Source organism: Lygodium microphyllum, chromosome 16 (genome assembly GCF_053477565.2).
Source record: "Lygodium microphyllum isolate KBCC chromosome 16, Lygodium_microphyllum_v1.1.10, whole genome shotgun sequence".
NCBI lineage: Eukaryota > Viridiplantae > Streptophyta > Polypodiopsida > Schizaeales > Lygodiaceae > Lygodium > Lygodium microphyllum.
The window spans coordinates 69,128,700-69,146,966 of NC_141150.1; the positions used below are offsets into that span (position 1 = coordinate 69,128,700).

An 18,267-nucleotide genomic window follows, 5' to 3' on the forward strand; every position below is an offset into this window, starting at 1 on the left:
GGTCCCCCCAAGCCTTAGGGCCATGGATCGCAACCGTCTGTGCATGTTATGGGACACTGCTCGAAAAAGGCCTGCGTGGTTACGTATCAATTGCTCTGGCATGCATCCTTTACATTTTCGTTTGAAATGGGGCAACTTTGCAGGACATTGCTTTTTGTGTGGAAAATTGGGGCATTTCATGGCCGAATGCCCAGAGAAGCACCACACTTCAGATGCTGAGCATGTTGCGCTGCCTATGGAAGACATGGTGTGTGATGCTCCGTCGCAGGATGCCACCCAGCCAACTCAAGTCTTGGACAAAGGGAAACAACAGGTCTTGGGTTTGGATTCCCGTGGCGATGACTGGGTGGATGTACGCACGAAAAAAGCAACAAGCTTGTTGCTGGCATGGTGGATACTGTGCCTACTGCCTCACCAAATCCCATGCGTACGTATATGCGCAGGAAAGAAATATTGTCTTCAGAGCACTCTGCTCCTGCTATGGTTTCTTCTACTCCCCGTCAACAGCCACCTAGGAGAGCGTATTTGGATGGTCTAAAGGGTCCACCTGCTAAGCTAGCTTTTGATACTAAAGGTAACGTCATTACCCCATGGGATCGTCGTTATCCCCGTCCCAACTCCAAGTCAGCGGATATGCCATCCAAAGCTGGTCGTCAAAACTCTTTTGCTGTGTTAGCCGACTTTTTGGATGACGGAGTCCTGGACATTCTCGCAGAAAATGTCAAATCGAGGCAAGCTGTGCCTCGTACCTGATTTTCTTTGGAATACACATGAAGATCGCCACGTGGAATGTGCGAGGGATTTGCTCTCGCCACAAGCAACATGCCCTATGGACTGTTTTGCATGAGAATCAGTGGGATGTCCTGTGTGCTGTTGAGCACAAGAGTCACGGTGAAGCAGGAAAAGTTGTGGATTGCCATGGCTTTCGTTTGTTCTATGCAGGGACACATGCCAGGCAGTATTCTGGGGTGCTTATGATTGTACATGAAAAATATCAGCCGGTTCTTATTAAGAATGATGTACATGGCCGCTTTGTGGCCATTGAAGTTTTATTCGAAGGAGAGATCTTATGGTTACTTGGCCTCTATGCTCCGAATGATCCTTTAGCTCGCCGGGAGCTTTGGCATACTCTGCAGACTTCCTTGTCTCTTGGCAGACCGGGTTTTTTTATGGGAGATTTCAATATGTGTGTTGATTCTTCACAGTCCACATCAGAGCATTCGGTAATGGATGCGCCAGAACGTCGTATATGGCAGGACTTGGCTCTTACCGTTCTTCAGCAAGATCTCTGGTCCTGGCTGCACCCTTCTTCTACAGGGTTTACTTTCCATTCTGCCCAGTATGCTACAACATGGTCACGATTAGACCGCATTTACATCATGCAGAATGATGATTTCCTTCCTGAGATGCTCGAAATGAAAGTGTTGCAACAATATGCCTTGTCGGACCATTTCCCTCTCCAGCTTGAGCTCCTTGCACAACCCATTGCACCTTTCAAGCAATTTTTGGATAGACTCCCTTTGCGTTTTAACTCATCTTATTTGAAGCATGCAATCTTTCTGGGCTATATGCAGCAATTGATTGATCGATTCCTATTGGATTTCTCATCTCAGGGCACTGCTTCGTTTGAAAGATTGCTCTCTAATGTGCAGCGGGTTGCTCGGCAGTATGGGATTCATCATGCCTCTCTTTCTCGACAGCGTCGGCAAGCAGCCGAGGATCTCCTGGCGTTGGTTCATTCTTTGCTGGTGGACACTCCAGATGATGTATTTCTGCAGTCACTGGCAATGCGTCTGGCTGATCTTAGTAAAGAGTTTCAGTTAAAATCTTATTAGCAGGTCAAATTGCAACATCTGACAGAGACTTTGCAAGATAGTGCTTGTCAGACTCATAAGTTCTTTCGAGCTCTCCATGCCTCTCCTGCTCGCGAGAATATGACTAGACTCCAGGATGCAGACGGGCAAATGGTCCTTGATCCGCAGACTATTGTGGATATGTGTAGGAATTATTTCCTCGACCTTCTTGGTTCCACTTCTCCTCCTTCAGGCCAAACTGCTCATGCTCGTTCAGTTTTTTATGATCTGGTCCGCAATCAAGTTCCGCAGGAAATGCAATCTACTCTGGAGGCAAATATTTGTGAGGAGGAGGTTATGGACGTTCTGTTACACTTGCCCAAGGATAAAAGTCCTGGCTGGGATGGTCTCACCAATGAGTTCTTTGAGTTTTTTGCCACCCAGCTCGCGAAACCATTGACGGCTTTGTTTCAGCAGGTGTGGGAAATGGGGATCATGCCGTCCTCATGGAAAGAAGGTCTTATTAAACTGCTTCCAAAAGTTCCTTCGCTGTCCATGTTGAAACAATGGCGTCCAATTTCTTTGAGGGGTTCTATGTATAAAATATTTTCCAAAGTAATGGCGAACCGGCTCCATAAGCATCTTCCTGCCATTATGCATCCTCTCCAATATGGTTTCATTAAGGGCAAAAACATTTTGCACAATGTATTAAATGCGCAACTGGCGATTGATTATGCAAGGCATTCTAATCAGCAGGTCGTACTGGTTCAATTGGACCTGGAAAAGGCTTTTGATTATCTGGACTGGTCTTTCATTGCAGAACTTATGTCTACCATGGGCTTTGGTGCTCGGATGTCTCGTCTGATCTACACTATCAGTGATGCAGCGTCTTCGCGCGTCATGCTGAATGGAGGCGTTACCAAGCCAATTGTCCTTGCCCGCTCTGTTAGACAGGGGTGCCCTTTGAGTCCCCTCTTCTTTGCCCTTGCGACTCACCCAGTTCTTTCGATGTTATCTCACATGGCAGCTTCTTCTCAGTTGGCTGGATTGTTGCTTCCCTTTGGACAGCACTTCATTAGTCAATCCTTGGCTGATGACAGCTTTATGATTCTACATGCGGACAAGGATAACCTTCGCAAAGCATTAGATGTTTGGGCTCTCTTTGGTCAAGCTTCCGGTCTTCGCATCAACGCTTTGAAATCAGCCCTTCTCAGCTGCACGGAGTCGGATTTGCAATCATTGGACTGGCAGGGACTGGTTCTTCCCCGTGGCTCCATTGTCAGGCATCTTGGGTACCCTTTGGGTGTTGATGTTCCCCCAAAGCAACTACTACAGTGGATTTCACAGAAACTGGCGGCTAAGTTTATGTATTGGAAGTCTTTGGCCTGGCCCTTCCCTGTTCGCCTCAAAGTAGCCCAGACAATTATGTTGCCAATGCTCACATATTTCTTGCCATTGCTGCCCTGGACTACTACTACACTGAATGCTCTTACTCAGTCTATTCGTTTCATGTTATGGAAGAAGGATTCTTTGCATGCAGGCATTTCCTGGATTTCTTGGTCGCATGCGTGCACCCCCAAACGCATGGGTGGAGGGGCTATTTTAGATGCCCAAACTCATATGCTGGCGCTCCGTTGGTCTCTTTTTCGCGCCATGTGCTCGGATCATCATCCATGGGTTGTTATAGCCCGTTATTTTATTGAGGATCACGGGCTTCTGCATGGTAACAGTCAAATCCGGGGTTCTTGGTGGCATGTTCTTAATGTTGATTCTCGCTTCGCCAGTTCTTCTTCATCTCTGCTTGCCCATTTAGTGTGTTCATGGAGACAGGTCCTCCGGAAGGTGCAGTGGCATCCAGCGGAGGATCGCTTAGCTACTAATTCTTTTCAATCGGAACTGTTGGCAGTCTTGCGGTTAATTTCGTGGGAAGGTAAACATGAGCTTCGACCAAAATTCAACCGCATGGCACGTTTGGGCTTAACTTCGGTAGCGGATACCACCCTTGCCAGTCGCAATGTGTTGATATTGTTTCGTACCGCCAGGAGGCTTTTTAGGATCCCGCGTGGATACAGGTATTTATAGGAACAGCTTTTGATGGTGCTCCAGAGCAGACAACCCTTTCCTGCCCTTGCTACAGATCGTCCCTGGCAGGACTGGGACTTTGCAGGCCGACTCAATTTAGAAAAGGCTTCAGCTAACCAGATGTATCATCTTCTGATTAAAGATCATCAATGGCTGGTTACTAAAGCTAATACTCTATGGGGATTGCATAAATCCAGGTCATGGTGGAGGGTAACGGTGATGGAGTGCTGGTTGAACAAGACACCCTTCAAATATAAGGTCTTTCTTTGGAGGGTGATGATTGGTGGTCTTCCGCTTGCTTCAACCCTTTCCAAACGTCGAATCTCCAACGGCACCTGTTTCTTTTGCACCACCACTATGAAATCTGCCCGTCATCGTTTTATTTCTTACCCCATCTCTCAAAAAATCTGGTCATTCTTGTCAGCCGTCTGGCGAGCGGTGGTTGGTTTCTCGCTACGCCCGTTTGATTGGGTTTTTGCGCGGCCCAAATATCCCACACCGACACAACCTCACATGAAGATTTTGTTTCACTTTCTTCGATATTGGGGCTGTTGGCATAACTGGACCATTCGGAATGCTTTTCTTTTTTATTCCGCCTTTAATGTTCAGCGGCATATTGCGCGGCTTAAAAGTCTCTTGTCTTGGCAGATAGATCTTCTTCGGCACTCTGACATCCTCCCTCAGGAGGACTTACGTCCCTGGCATATGGCAATTTCCTCTGTGTCTTTGCCATGACTTTGTAACTCTTTGGTTGTCTGGTTCTTGTAGAGAGTCAGTGTGTACACATGATGGGGTAGAGCCATCGTGTATCTTGTAATCATGCAAACTTGTACCTTTTTTCGTAATTAATACAATTACCTTTTCCGAAAAAAAAAAAGACTAAATAAGACCAAATAGGTGTAGCTCAATTGCTTAAGTTGAATGCGTGGTGACCAGAAGGTCTTGGGTTCAGGTTCTACGCTCTGGTCATTTAGTATAGGTGTTAAAAAAGGGAGATGTGAACCCGGGTCAATGGGTTAATAAAACAAGTGGCTTACCACTAGGGTAGAATTGAGTTGTGACATCTTTTATCTTCTATTCAATATGAGTCCCATCTAAGCCAAATATTATTCAGTTTCTCTTTTTTTTCCCCGTAATCAAGTGGCTATAGCAAAACCTTAGCAAGACCTTACACACTGAAAGCTATACAATGCTGCTCTACTGCTCATTTCACATACATTACATATGCTGCTAAGGCATTCCTATCCACTAAGAGGGACTAGTCAGGCGGGCCAAAGCTCCAGGATAGCCACCTAGGAGTAACTGCTTCCGTAGCCCTGTCACGGTTCAGTAAAGTAGACACAAGAAGTGTTAACTGTTGCAAGAGCCACCAAAGTACCCGCTCTGCAAAAGCAACTTGACAGTAACTGCTTTGGCTGCAAGAGGCACGCTTCTTGGAGTTGTTAAAGCTGAAACCTCCTCAAAAAGTAGAAGTACAAGGCCCTGTTTCCATGCTTCTGAAGCTTGCTGGAGCTGATCCACAGTGCCACTGGAGCAACACTCCAGCCATGCTACAGGACATGGTAAGTTCACTTGGTGGGTGGCTGACCTTGCCATACCTTCATCTTGGACAACTGTCAGCCACCTTGCCCATTAACTTGGCATGGTGCATGCTCACTGTTGAGAGGTTATGCTGCCAGTTCACATTCCAAGTGTTTCCTCTAGATCCACCATTTTCACTTTAACCTAGGTAGTTTTTCAGGGATGTGGCCTTAGAGAGGGTGCAGATTGTGTTACAACACCAGAAGCAATGGTCTGCTGATCCTAATTTTTTGAGGATGATCCACCAACATCTGAAGTGAGTGGAAGAAAGAGAGAAAATCTGCAACCAAAATTGTGAATGTTATGGAAAGAAGGTTGGTCAGGGGAGAAGTGAAACAGCCTCTAGAATGACTTGCTAGGGATGCAGTAGCCCTGCCCCTTGCAACGTAAATAATCTGAACAAGAATATTGAAACACTTTCGAAAGCCGGTGCCTCAATGTTTTGTTCGTGCCTCTTCAGTGTATGAATGTTTCTGTAAGTATGCTTTAATCCATCTCTTAAACAGACTAAGTGATGCAGATTACATGCAACAACGTTGCAAGAATGCATCTTTGGCAGTAAGTATTTCCGAGATCAAGCTATGTACCTGCCTTCAGTCTCATAAATAATAGTTTTGGCCATCACAAGAGCACCATGAAAATTATTTTGCTAGCACAAAATTTGTTCTTTAACTTGTGAAATATAAGTAAGGAAAGCAACCTCCGCATTTGTTAATAAAACAGCTCCAGCTTCCACTGCAGCTTTGCCTATGGCACTGGATACACCCCCCATACCTCCTTCAACATACCTTGGATACCATAAAACCACTTAAACAGAGAACGTGCAAGCCTTTCAAAAGTAGCATATATTCATAAAAAAGAGATGATTCTTAAAATCCCCTTTCCAGGAGCACTTCAAGAATAAAAAATCATTAAGTCACTCTAAACAAGTCTTTTACTTACGACCAGATTCCTCGCACACCATCAGTTTCACCCATAATGTGATGCAACAAAACATAGCCACTTCCTGGAGAATGTACACTCCCCTGCAAAATGGAGCCCCATTGAGACTTCACAAACTAAGAATGCCCATTAACACAAACACCTATCGATGTGATAGTTGTTATAGCCACAAAAGAATTGGATATTTTTAGAGAGAATCACTTTTATAAAGAAGTTGCTATGAAACCTTTACAAAGAACTTTGAACATTATAAAAAGTAAAGAAAATAGACCAACCAAGGAAACCTAGAAAAATACTTTAACCATTTAGCAAACATACCTGAAATGGTCTAATACATATTCTTATTCTGGTAGACAACCTCATTGGGCAGACATCATGCAAGAGTATGACCCTGAGATAAGGGGCAGGAAGGTCGACATCCAGCCAATTTAGATTTGAAGAGTGGAGATACACATTCAAAAAGAAGATTCGCACAATGATGGCTTTTGGGACAACATTTGACTCTTATGAATGTTTAGTGATGCCATTTGGACTTACTAATGCCTCAACAACATTAAATTGCATGATGTTGACCTGAAACAATCTTGCTGTCTGCCATGCCTAACTGCCTCTGTCCACACCATCTTGCCTTCTAGGTCACCATTCTGCCACAGCCTCTTGCTCGCCTACCTTTTCCCTGCCTGTCAGCCTAGCCAGTCTTCTACCAGCCCACTTCTGCCCTCCTCAGCTCAGCCGGCGGTCTTGTACTCGCCCACTTCTGCTCTCCTCAGCCACCTGCTGAACAGACACATGCTTCTGCCCTCCTCAGCCACCTGCTGAGCAGTTCACACCCTCCTCTCCTGGACTGCTCCTGTGCCCAGCCATCGATAGCTGTCCTGCACCATCAATTGCCTCTACTGCCCCCGCCCTAGAAGCATTGTTCCATCCGATGCCTCCACCCTTTCCTCGTCGTTCATTCCTTCCTCACAAGAGTCACCACAAGACCAGCAGAACCCCGAAAATTCAGCAACACAAGAACCCACAACACAGCAAGGAGAAAACTTGATCCTGCGATAGTGGTGGGTCCCTCTTCTACCTTTGGAGACTCCAATGTAGCCCCCACTGATCCCACAGGCAACACTACCCCACAAATCAGGTTTGATCCTAATGCAGAGCTCAACATTAGAGATAGAGTAGTGGCCTTGGAGGCATCATCTTTGGCATGGCAACTGGTAGGTGATAGACCACCAATGCACACACTGAAAGACATGACACAGGCAGATCTTAGAAGCACAGCCAAGAGCTATAAAACTAACCCTATTAAAGAAAGGATGCTTCAGGGTTAGCTTTAGCACAACAAAGCAATTTGTAGTGGTTCTTGCCACTAGCCCATAGATGTTCGGATTGCAATTTCCTTCTTGGATAGATGGATAGTGGGCAAGGATTATTCCATACTCTGGGATGGTACACCTATTGCAGTACATTTTACTGGCCTCGATGAGTACTTCTTGCCTCATATAGCCCAAATTCGCAGAGCTTTTGGGCGCAAAATTCAACGAGGCAAGACCTCCATAGATGTCGTGACAGAGCAATGCCCTCAACACCCACGGTCCCTACCTCAACATTGGGATTCCTTCCTCAAGCCATCAAGCTCCCATCAATGCATGGAGAGTTTATGCTTTACAAGACACTACACTGGCCTCACAGGCATTCCCCTGTAGGATGGTAGGCCACCTTGCAGCAGATTGTTCCAAGATGCAACAAAGGACATGGACTACTAGGCCTCGCCCACACTCCTTTTAGGATGAGGGGGAGGACCCATGCTTCGCAAGAGGAACGAGCAAGAGCAGCAAAGAAGACAAGCCACTAGACAACAGAGACAAAGACAAAGACAACCACAAGGAAGCTAAGCTTACATGGGATTCGGATGATGCACGTGCGTATTCTACACTGCTTTCGTCTATTTCCAAAGAAATTCTACCAGCAGTTACCTCTTGTAGAACACCTCCCGAAGTATGGTTGAAGCTTCAAATGTTCTACAAGGAACCTTCAGGCTTCCACCATGCATGCAGTGACCCTTTATGGCCAGCTTCAACAAATGAAGTTTGAGCCGAAGGACACCATTCAATCATTTTTGCTCCATGTTAAACAAGTACAAGACCAGCTTCGACACATGCAGTCTGCCCCTCTAGATGCACATCTCATGGGAACGGTACTCTACAAGCTCCCCCCGAAGTTTGATGAAGTGGCAAATGCTTTTAGGGTGCAAACATCATCTACACATGTGACCTTTATACATACGTCCTCGATCTTGCTTGAGCATGAGCCATCTTTGCATTTACAAGGGAGACTTCCATCTCATTATGGAGGTTCCAATGAGACCTTTACAAATTTTGAGAGGGGTGACAAGAAGAAGAAGTCGAAGGCCCAGTGTTATCACTATGGTAAGCAGACACTTTCGAAAGGACTAGGAGTTAGCAACCCTACGAAAGAAGGAGAAGAAGAAGAAGAAGCAGGATATAGCTTCTCTATCGAGTCATCCTCTTCCTCAGATTCCGACTCCAACTCTAATCCTTTGACCACCACTTCTTCAAATCAAGGGAAGTGCTTGGTAGCCCCTTCCTCTGTTGCTTTCTAGTCCAAGTGATGTAGTCATCCCTCATGACTCTCTAGTGCTAGAGAGGGAGTATGAAAGGGTGGTGAGATGGGGTAGTTGAGCCTCATCTATACAGTTATATAGGTGCACAAGTTCCAAAGAGAGATATCCCTCATGCATCGACTAAAGTCAAGTAGGTTTAAACCCTAGAGCTGGGATTGGCATCCAAGTTCATGATGGGCTAGTATTTGACATAGAGTGGGCTTGGCTCCTAGTCTTGTGCTCACATAAGGGGATACTTTGGCGATCTATTGGCCAAAGGCGAGGAATCCATGGTCACATATGTTCAAAGGCATTTTTGAAAGGATGGTCTTGTATGCTACTCTGAGACATTGATGACGTACACAAAGATGTGCTATAGTTGTTCTCTATTTTCAAGAGCTAGTACAATCAACATCAACATCAGGTTCTCTCCAAGGGACCTTGGTGGTGGCTTGATCACCCACTACTTGGGTATCCATGGTTCTCCTCTGATGGTTCTATGTTGTATGGACTGTGATGAGTCATTAATTGTATCATTGTATATCACCCATGATCTAAGAGAGAGTGTTAGCAGGATTGTCAGCTCATGTGTGAGTCTGTGTATGCCTAATGAGCTAGGCACTTTTATATATATTTTAGCCATTTTATTGGCTTGGCATTTTATGCTAGCCAACGAGCTGCTGGATATGTCCTATTTTGTGCCTATTTATTGGGCTCCTCCTCCTCATTCATATAGTCATCATCATTCTTCAGGTGAACTTCCCATTGGAGAGAGTTGACACCAATGCCCATGTAGCCAGTGACTCACAGTTATATGCAACTGTCTCATGTTTGGTATATGGATTCCATTTCCCAAGCACATCTCTAAGTTCTCTTCTTTTGCAGTCTTCTATTTTCTCTCTCTTCTGTTTTGTGTTCAACAATTTATTTCAACACTTGTCTATGTTTCCATCACTGCACCACTTCTGACAAGAATAAAGTGCTAAAGAGGTATGGTGATAAGAAAGCCACCGATAGAGACAGCTCAGGATCCGCTCAGGGATACTTCGCACAATGAGATGCATAGATAAATGCTACATGATGAGAATGTGCATGCAATGAGGGGCTACTTGGACAATGTCCCTCATGGAAAAATTGTTTGCTTGCCCAAACACTCTTTTATAGAGATGTTCCGCTTTGTGTTGTGAAGAGAACCATGATCAAGGATAAGGATGACACACTTTAGTTGGTTGAGCTAGGAAGAAACTACTATAGTAATAGCATCAAGAGATGTCGCAAGATCCGCCTCAAAAGGGAAAGCCTCCATGCTTGTAGAAGAGCAAGTCTCCAAGAAAGATGAAGCCATAAAGGAACGGTGAGCTTTGACTAAAATACAAAACCCTACAAAAGAGATTAGAATTTGCAAAAACAAAGCTTCATAGTGAGATGCTTCAAAGCAAAACAGAAGTAAACCTAAAATGAAAGAGTAATAGAGTGCCGAATGTGGGAATGTTAGATTTTGGGATTGCAGTTAAAGACAAATGAAGGAAATCCTAAAGCTTAAAAAGCCTAAGGACACATTAGCATATGGGCCCAACTCATTGGTCTAAGGAGCAAAGAGTACTAAGTAAAAGCTAGACTAGTCTAGAGTATCCTAAGGGTGTTAGCCTAAGTGTGGGACCACTAGCACACACGGCCACCAACAAGTCTTTGCCAATGAAACTCATGGTGAGGTAGGGAAGTGGTCCTAGGCGAGGGTGCAAGAGGAGACCTTGGAATGGATCCAAAAAAGTGCTACTAGTGGAAAATCTAATGCAATGGAATTAGAATATCACTCTTTGAAACCTTCAAGAGACCTATATGGCGGGGGAGGAGAGCGTTGTCCATATGCTACATATCCACCAACATGCGTGCCACAAGGAGCCGGTGGTGCAGTAGTTGGGGGCATAGCCCTGCTCGACTATCCAAGGGAAGTACCACTAGATGCAATTGCAGCTTGTTGTGGTTTCTTAGCTAGTAGACCCTAGGCCTTAGCAGGATACTCCTTGTCTACATGGCCCAATTGTTGGCTATCTGTACAAAACCTATTCTCTTTAGGGAGTTGCTACCATATGGGTTTTGTTTTTTTAGTTTCCTTGGTTACATAAGAGGAAGAGGTGTCACCCCTTAGTTTGAGTTGTCTTCCCAACTTGAGAGTTCTTGCCACCTTTGATATCCCCCTTCATAGAAGTGGTTACCAAAGCTCCCTCTAAAAAAGAAAATGGAAAAGAGAACTTATGGACTAGACATGTGGCCTCACATAGCACAAGTACTAGCATTCAAACTCATAGAAGGTCAGCAATCAGGGCAACACAATGATGTGCTGCATAAAGTGGAAATATTTAGAAGGCATCTCGTTTAAGAAAAATGTGACCTAATTGTCATCTAACTTCGGTGAGCTAGTCGTGGCGAACTCGGCAAGTAAGCACCTATATTTAGCCAACTTGACTTTCAAATCATCCCCTTCCTTTATAGCAAACTCCTACAACTCATAATCGAAATTAATATGTTGGGTTTGATCTCTCATTGCATAGTGGTCAAGGAGATGACTCCAACCACTGGATACTAGGGGAAAGTGCTATAACTAGAAGTGAAACTCAAGAATTAACCCCCGTATTAACTCGACATTTGTTGTAACATTGTAAGCTCTCCATTCACAAATATGGTCAAGATGGGCTAATCGAGGTTTCTGCATAAGCCCTAAACAAACTACTAGGTCTCAAAGATGTTGAACTCAAGCACTTCTTGCATTAGGTTAGACCAAGTAGTAAAACTCGACCCATTAAAATAAGTCTTGTCCATAAAGCCATTCATGTCCATAGCAACAAGAGTGGTAGTGCTAAGGGAGGAATAGTATTGGTAGGGCATCAAGATGGTGCAATTAAATGTGTTTTTCCCCATGGCATGGTCGTAATTGAAAAGAAGGGGTATCAAAAGCCCCAAAGCAATGCTCACAAACATGTGCAATGTACCGATTGATTTTACCTTTGTTCACAACTCATTTTGCACCACCCAACCCAAAGCATTAGTACACATTGCTAATAAAACTAGGCCAGAGGATAGCTTGGCCTAATGTACCTTCTAAGAGTACACGAATTAGTGAATGTACCATCGATAGCTGCTTTAGCCTTAGCAATGCCAAACAAAACCATAACAAATTTCATAAATCTTTTACCAAAACCTTTGGTGGCTTGTTTGGTAATTGTTGGTCTCACAGGTCATTTTGGCCTCTTGTAGACGTTAATAAAGCATCTCATGTCATTTCATCTCTCTCTCTCTCTCTCTCTCTCTCTCTCTCTCAAGCATACATGCCTCTTATTTGTATGATCATTCATGTATGATGTATCCACTCCTATGTATGTACTTGTAAGTTGTAGCGCATGTTGCGCATGCGGCATATGCCATAGAGGTTTTGGCGTGTTACCCTCAAGTATTCATCTTATATACTCCAATAGCATTGCTATTTAGACTCTTAACATCTGTTCTATCATCTATAGTTCAAAATAATGAAGTTAAATTTTTTTCCGTACTAATATCGTACCGTACCTTATAAAATCTTAAGGTACCATTTAGTACCGCATTTTATCGTACCGTACTTTTCGTACCTGACAACTATGACCACATCATCTCATCACCTCCTGGACACAATGGGGTATAAATAATCTCCATCATGTGCCTCACGGTTCACTGGAAGACTGACATTTTATTTCTTGAACTGGTTTAAAATTGCCAAGAAGATGCAGTAAGTGACTCTGAGTCCAAGGGATTTTAATATAATTGTTGAGACAGACAAACAAAATGCCTTTAAGAAGTTAAAAGAGAAGAACATGGGGATCATGCAGTACTATCATACCACATTTGATGGCATTGGTCAATTAGGCCTTTATTGTATCTCAGTATAACTTTCTTGCTTCAATTTTCCCCTCCCCCTTGCCTTTGCACTCACAGGCTGCCTCAGCTTCTCATGCTCTCTGTCTTGGTTGTTGGGGATAGTAGCTTGCTTTGCCTGACACATGTTGATCGCTTGCTCTCTGGGGTGAGCATTGGTGGTGATTATGGGGTTGGCCCATTGGCTAGTTGTTTGCAAGTTGCTCATATTGCCATTCGTGATGGTGATAATGAAGAGGATACTTGGATATAAGGAAATTACTGGATCTCATGCCCATTGAAAGGATGACTTACCTCAGGGAGAATAGCAAAATGATGAGATAGAAAGAAAATAGAAAATAATGAAAGAGGTAGAGATGTGAGGGAGTTTTCTAAGCTGTCAAATTTCAATTTACTGTTATATTCTATAAGTAAAAGGCTATGCTAATGTGATTGCACTCAAATGCCAAAATCTAGAATCAAAGCAATAATGGTTTGACTTGAGCAGAATCAAAATTAAAGAAAGAGCAAATGCAAACTTTTCAGAGAAATTTATGGGTTGGCAATCAAAGATAATCCAAGAGATTCAGATGGTCTGCTTTGGTGCACAGACATTACAGAAAAGTGGATACTTTATTGTCTGGCAGCATTACACCATCTAGTAGTTCATCAAAATCAACCATGACTCTTGGCATGCAAAGGACTGCAGTATTTCCACAGGAAATTCAGATTCTTTTATGGTTCTCAGCAGTTTTTCTAGTTATCATACCATCTTCAAGATAAAGGGATACTTACAGCAATAAGCTAGTTGCTAGCGAAGACTTACCATGCTTCCTATCACTGCATCAGTTGCCAAAGTAGCCTTCAAGATATCTGACTGGAAATGTACAGTTTTGATCCAAACTCCTCAGCAACCAAGAAGATTAACAACTTGAGAACAAATAACTTTCAGAAAAGGTAACTGTTCCCCTCCCCCTCTATACCTCCCCTCCCTGTGTGTGCACATATGTGTGCATGTGCATGTGTGTGTGTGTACATGTGTGATAGTTGTCAGTTGGGTGACACAGATAAGTCTAGTATAATTATGTTTTACCACTAACTTTTATTTTTTGGAATATACATTTTAATGATGTCCATGTCATTTGTGCATTAATGATATATTGAACAGTGGTTTTACATGATGTGTGTACGTGCATGCAAGTATTCGTGTGAGCATGTGCACAGGTGCACATGTATATGTGCGTACGTGCGTGCGTCCACACATGTGTGTGTGTGTGTGTGTGTGTGTGTGTGTGTGTGTGTGTGTGAGAGAGAAGAAGATGAATAAGAACAAGATGAGAGTTTTGTGTGGTAGGAAGATGTGTGTTTGTGGCACACACCCATGCCCAATCATGCATTCACTCAAGTTGCATTTCAACATAGAACCTTACCTCAAACCAGTAGTTCAGCACTTTTGATGCAGGGGCAGTGAGGAACTCCATCAAGTCACTGGCAGTACAAAATTTTTAAAATGAAAGGTTGGAATGTGCAGCATGGTAAAGTTTTTTTACAGTTAAAACTTCCTTGATTCTATTAATTATTTAAAATAAATTAAAAACAAACAACTAGAACTTTTACAGCATAATAGATTTGTATAGAGCTTGTTTACAGCAAAGCTGAGCATGTAACTTGCTAGCCCATGCAATGCTGAAACTCAGACGCTTGTCCACTTACATGTTATGTGTATCACATAATTGCATATATGCATATATGCTTGCACAGATACATTTCTACATGCTCATTCTGTCTATGCTGACATATTTGCATCAGATAACTGTGCACCAAAAAAGCTGCTTGAATATGACTTTAGTTCACTCAAGGATGCCTACTCTACAGAAAAAAATGTCACATCAACGACTGAGTTATGTATACATATTTCACAGTAATATCTTGTTATGTAAAACCGTTATCTTCATTATTGTTAACTCAAATGTTGAAACCTAACTGAACTATCACAGTAGTTTCGTACACGAACACAAATACACAATTCCACATAAAGAAAAATAAAGGATAAAGTATTAATGAGCACATTAGCAAAGGAGGTGCCCATGTCAGATAAGCAGTTGAGAGTGTTAGCTCCAAGTCACCACCAGCTAATGTGCACAAGGATTTCAGGCATGATACAGTGTTGGTTTAAAATTTTCTATGGACTTTGCAGGGTCATGTTTGCCCTTGTATAAATTTTTGAAGTTTAATGGCTACAGTATAGAATTAACCTCACATTATCCCCATATGACCCAATGAAAGTATCCGCTTGAAAATCTTGCTCCAGTAAAGTGTCCTGGTGAAGGCATCCTGCAACTTGACAATGAATCCATCCCCTCTGGATTCAGCCGGCACTGAATCCATCAATGGTTCTATAAAACTGCAGAACTTTTCAAGATTCTCTTCATATCTGCAAGACATCAATACAAGTTTCACATGGTTTTTAGCAAGAATATCAGATGGAGAAGATAGCTTACATGTCATTTAAACAGAAAAAGAACCTGCTAGCAAAAACGGTGCAAAGTTCTGGTAAGACATCCGAATGTGTACCTTACTTTTAGCTATCGGATACAGGAGAAATAGAACAAATGGCTATGATACCAACCTTACATGATATTTATCCAAGTGCTACAAGGTTGATCCATATTAAAGGATATACGATTTCCTACAGAATTATACCCTAATAGAATTTGATAATGAGATAACCTGAGTTTACGACTACAATTTCTGAGGGAAGCTGTTTTCGTTTAAAGTACTATAGCCATCGTTTTCATTATGGACTTCTAAAGAAAAGTCTCCTATGGCTTCACCCTAAGGGAATGTGATTGCAGAACAAGATGGGAAATGAGCTTACCACTTCCTTGGCACTACTGTTCCTAATTTGGTAACTTATTATGACTCCTCTAATTTACTTGATGATTAAATCATCCCTTTGCAGAGAGTAAAATGATAAAAAGAAGTATAAAGAGGTGGGTGGATATCAGTCTCACCTCCCAACCATAAGGCAAATGTGGCCTCACCCCCAAGCCTAGGACCAGTAGCATATCAACTTAATCTCCCATTGCAAAGGACTAATGTCCCATACCATTAACTAATGCCATAGTAGTGTGGTGATTAGAAAATTAGACGAAATGCATCATAAATAAGCCCCTAAGTCCTTTTTATGGGATGGAGCCACCAAGGGTTCAAGTATGGTGATTAGATGAAATGGATCACAAATAAGCCCCTATTTCCATTTCGACCACAATAACCACATGTAAAGCATTCAGATTGTGGCTCATAAACCACATAAGGGTCCCTTCATTCTTCAAAGGGATGAAACCATTGATCTCCTTCTATAGCATGGGGTAAAATTTAGAAACTTCGACAATTTGTCTTGAAAATTGATGGTAGTCTTTGAATAATGGAACAAATCCAGAAGGTTTTGCATAGCGCAGTCCACATATCATCATCCTTGAAGACCTTGCAAACCTTCTCATGCTGCCCCAACAAACCAAGAAGCTTCTATACTACTAAAATAAGTTAGGTCAAGATGATGTATGCCTTGTCAACCTTCTCAAGCTGTCCCTACAGTCAAGAAACTTTGTACTTGCTCAAACAAATTAGGTCTTTCAGCATTGAAATCAAAAAGTTGCTCCTGTAATCTAGAAACAGGGGAGATTGTCTGTCCCAATATCCTTCAAATATCTCTGAAGAGAGTGAGAAGTCTACTGTTTATTGGCTAAAGCTTTTTCAAAATGAGTGAGCTGAGGGCATTTGTCTTGAAAATTGATGGTAGTCTTTGAATAATGGAACAAATCCAGAAGGTTTTGCATAGCGCAGTCCACATATCATCATCCTTGAAGACCTTGCAAACCTTCTCATGCTGCCCCAACAAACCAAGAAGCTTCTATACTACTAAAATAAGTTAGGTCAAGATGATGTATGCCTTGTCAACCTTCTCAAGCTGTCCCTACAGTCAAGAAACTTTGTACTTGCTCAAACAAATTAGGTCTTTCAGCATTGAAATCAAAAAGTTGCTCCTGTAATCTAGAAACAGGGGAGATTGTCTGTCCCAATATCCTTCAAATATCTCTGAAGAGAGTGAGAAGTCTACTGTTTATTGGCTAAAGCTTTTTCAAAATGAGTGAGCTGAGGGCAGCTAGAGCTGTCTGATTCACAACATGCCACTTCTTTGGCCAGCAATATCATTCTCAGACATCAGGACTGTGCCTTTGATCATGCCTCAACGTTGCTGCATCTTCAAGACAAACTTGATGGATCTCTTCCAGGCCGTGGAGCAGTTGTGCAGTCAGCTTGATATTTAGGAGGAACACGGAAGCTATCTATGCCAGAAATCTGGAAATACAAAGATGGAAGATACAAAACACAAAGCTTGCCTGCAAAACACAAGTGGAAACTGCAAAATGCAGATGAAGCAGGACATGTAGAAGGGTTTGATGCAAAAACATAGACTTGGGGGGGGCTGAGGACCCCCAGAAATGAGGGAGTTCTCAGGCTTTCAGAAAGAAAAGGGGTGGCAAGAGAAGATTGCAGAAAAAGAGAGAGAGATCTGAAAAATTGCAAGCTGATATAATGCCACCTATTGCCCTTACAAAACGTGCAGCAGTCCTTTGCCATGAAGTTTGAACTGCACATTACTGATCTCAAACGGGCTGGAGTGGTGCTCATCAGACACCTCAAAAGGAGTGCAAAGAGCTGCCATAAGCTGCACATTACTGACCTCAAATGGGCTGGAGTGGTTGTAATGAAGCAAATTAGCCACATTAGTTCACTTTCCTTTACCAAAATAAACCATGTAAATACCTTAGCCATGATGGTACTAGGGTTTACTATAAAAAGGCAAGAAGTGCTAATGTAGGGAGCTTTTTGACACTTACACTATTTTCTTGAGATTTCTTGTTCATCACCATCTTGGGGTGAGTACCAAGCTTTGTTTTCTTGTATCTTGATTTCAGCTTTCATGGCTACGTTGTGCTATGGTATAATGGAAGATGTCTATGGCATGGCCATGATTGAAGGATCTCATGTTATTTCCTGTTATTTTCTTATTTCAGTTCATTAGTTTTTCTATTGATTTTCATTGTAGAATAGACCTTTACATTGGTATCAGAGCATTAGTTTAGATCCTGTCAGAAGTCATTTTCATGCATTAGATTTAGTTGCAGTAACTAGGGAGTGAAAACCACAGTTCAAATTTAGTCACAGGAGTTAGTTCCTTTATAACCATGGTCAAACATGGAGATCTGTCACAAACTGTGACCAAGATGGAGGTTCTTGGCATGATCCAGTGGTGGATAATGGCGTTATTTTGGCAAGTTGTGATCAAATTTTTAACCAAAA

The 18,267-nt window shown here is 42.7% G+C and overlaps 1 protein-coding gene across 4 annotated transcripts in view; it reads right to left on the minus strand.

The window, feature by feature from the left end:
* The window catches only part of LOC148022950 (FAD/NAD(P)-binding oxidoreductase family protein), a 153,523-nt gene that overhangs the window by 110,021 nt on the left and 25,235 nt on the right, over positions 1-18,267 (minus strand). For all 4 annotated transcript variants that reach the window (XR_015693571.1, XR_015693570.1, XR_015693569.1 and 1 more), the window contains exons 4-8: positions 15,161-15,334; positions 14,331-14,388; positions 13,727-13,777; positions 6,399-6,481; positions 6,157-6,244 (exon numbers count right to left, since the gene is read on the minus strand). Coding sequence is in view for 1 of the 4 variants with exons in the window: in XM_087695877.1 (XP_087552003.1) it covers positions 6,157-6,244; positions 6,399-6,481; positions 13,727-13,777; positions 14,331-14,388; positions 15,161-15,334 (454 nt within the window). In the remaining 3 variants the exon portion in view is untranslated. The remainder of the gene's footprint in view (positions 1-6,156; positions 6,245-6,398; positions 6,482-13,726; positions 13,778-14,330; positions 14,389-15,160; positions 15,335-18,267) is intronic.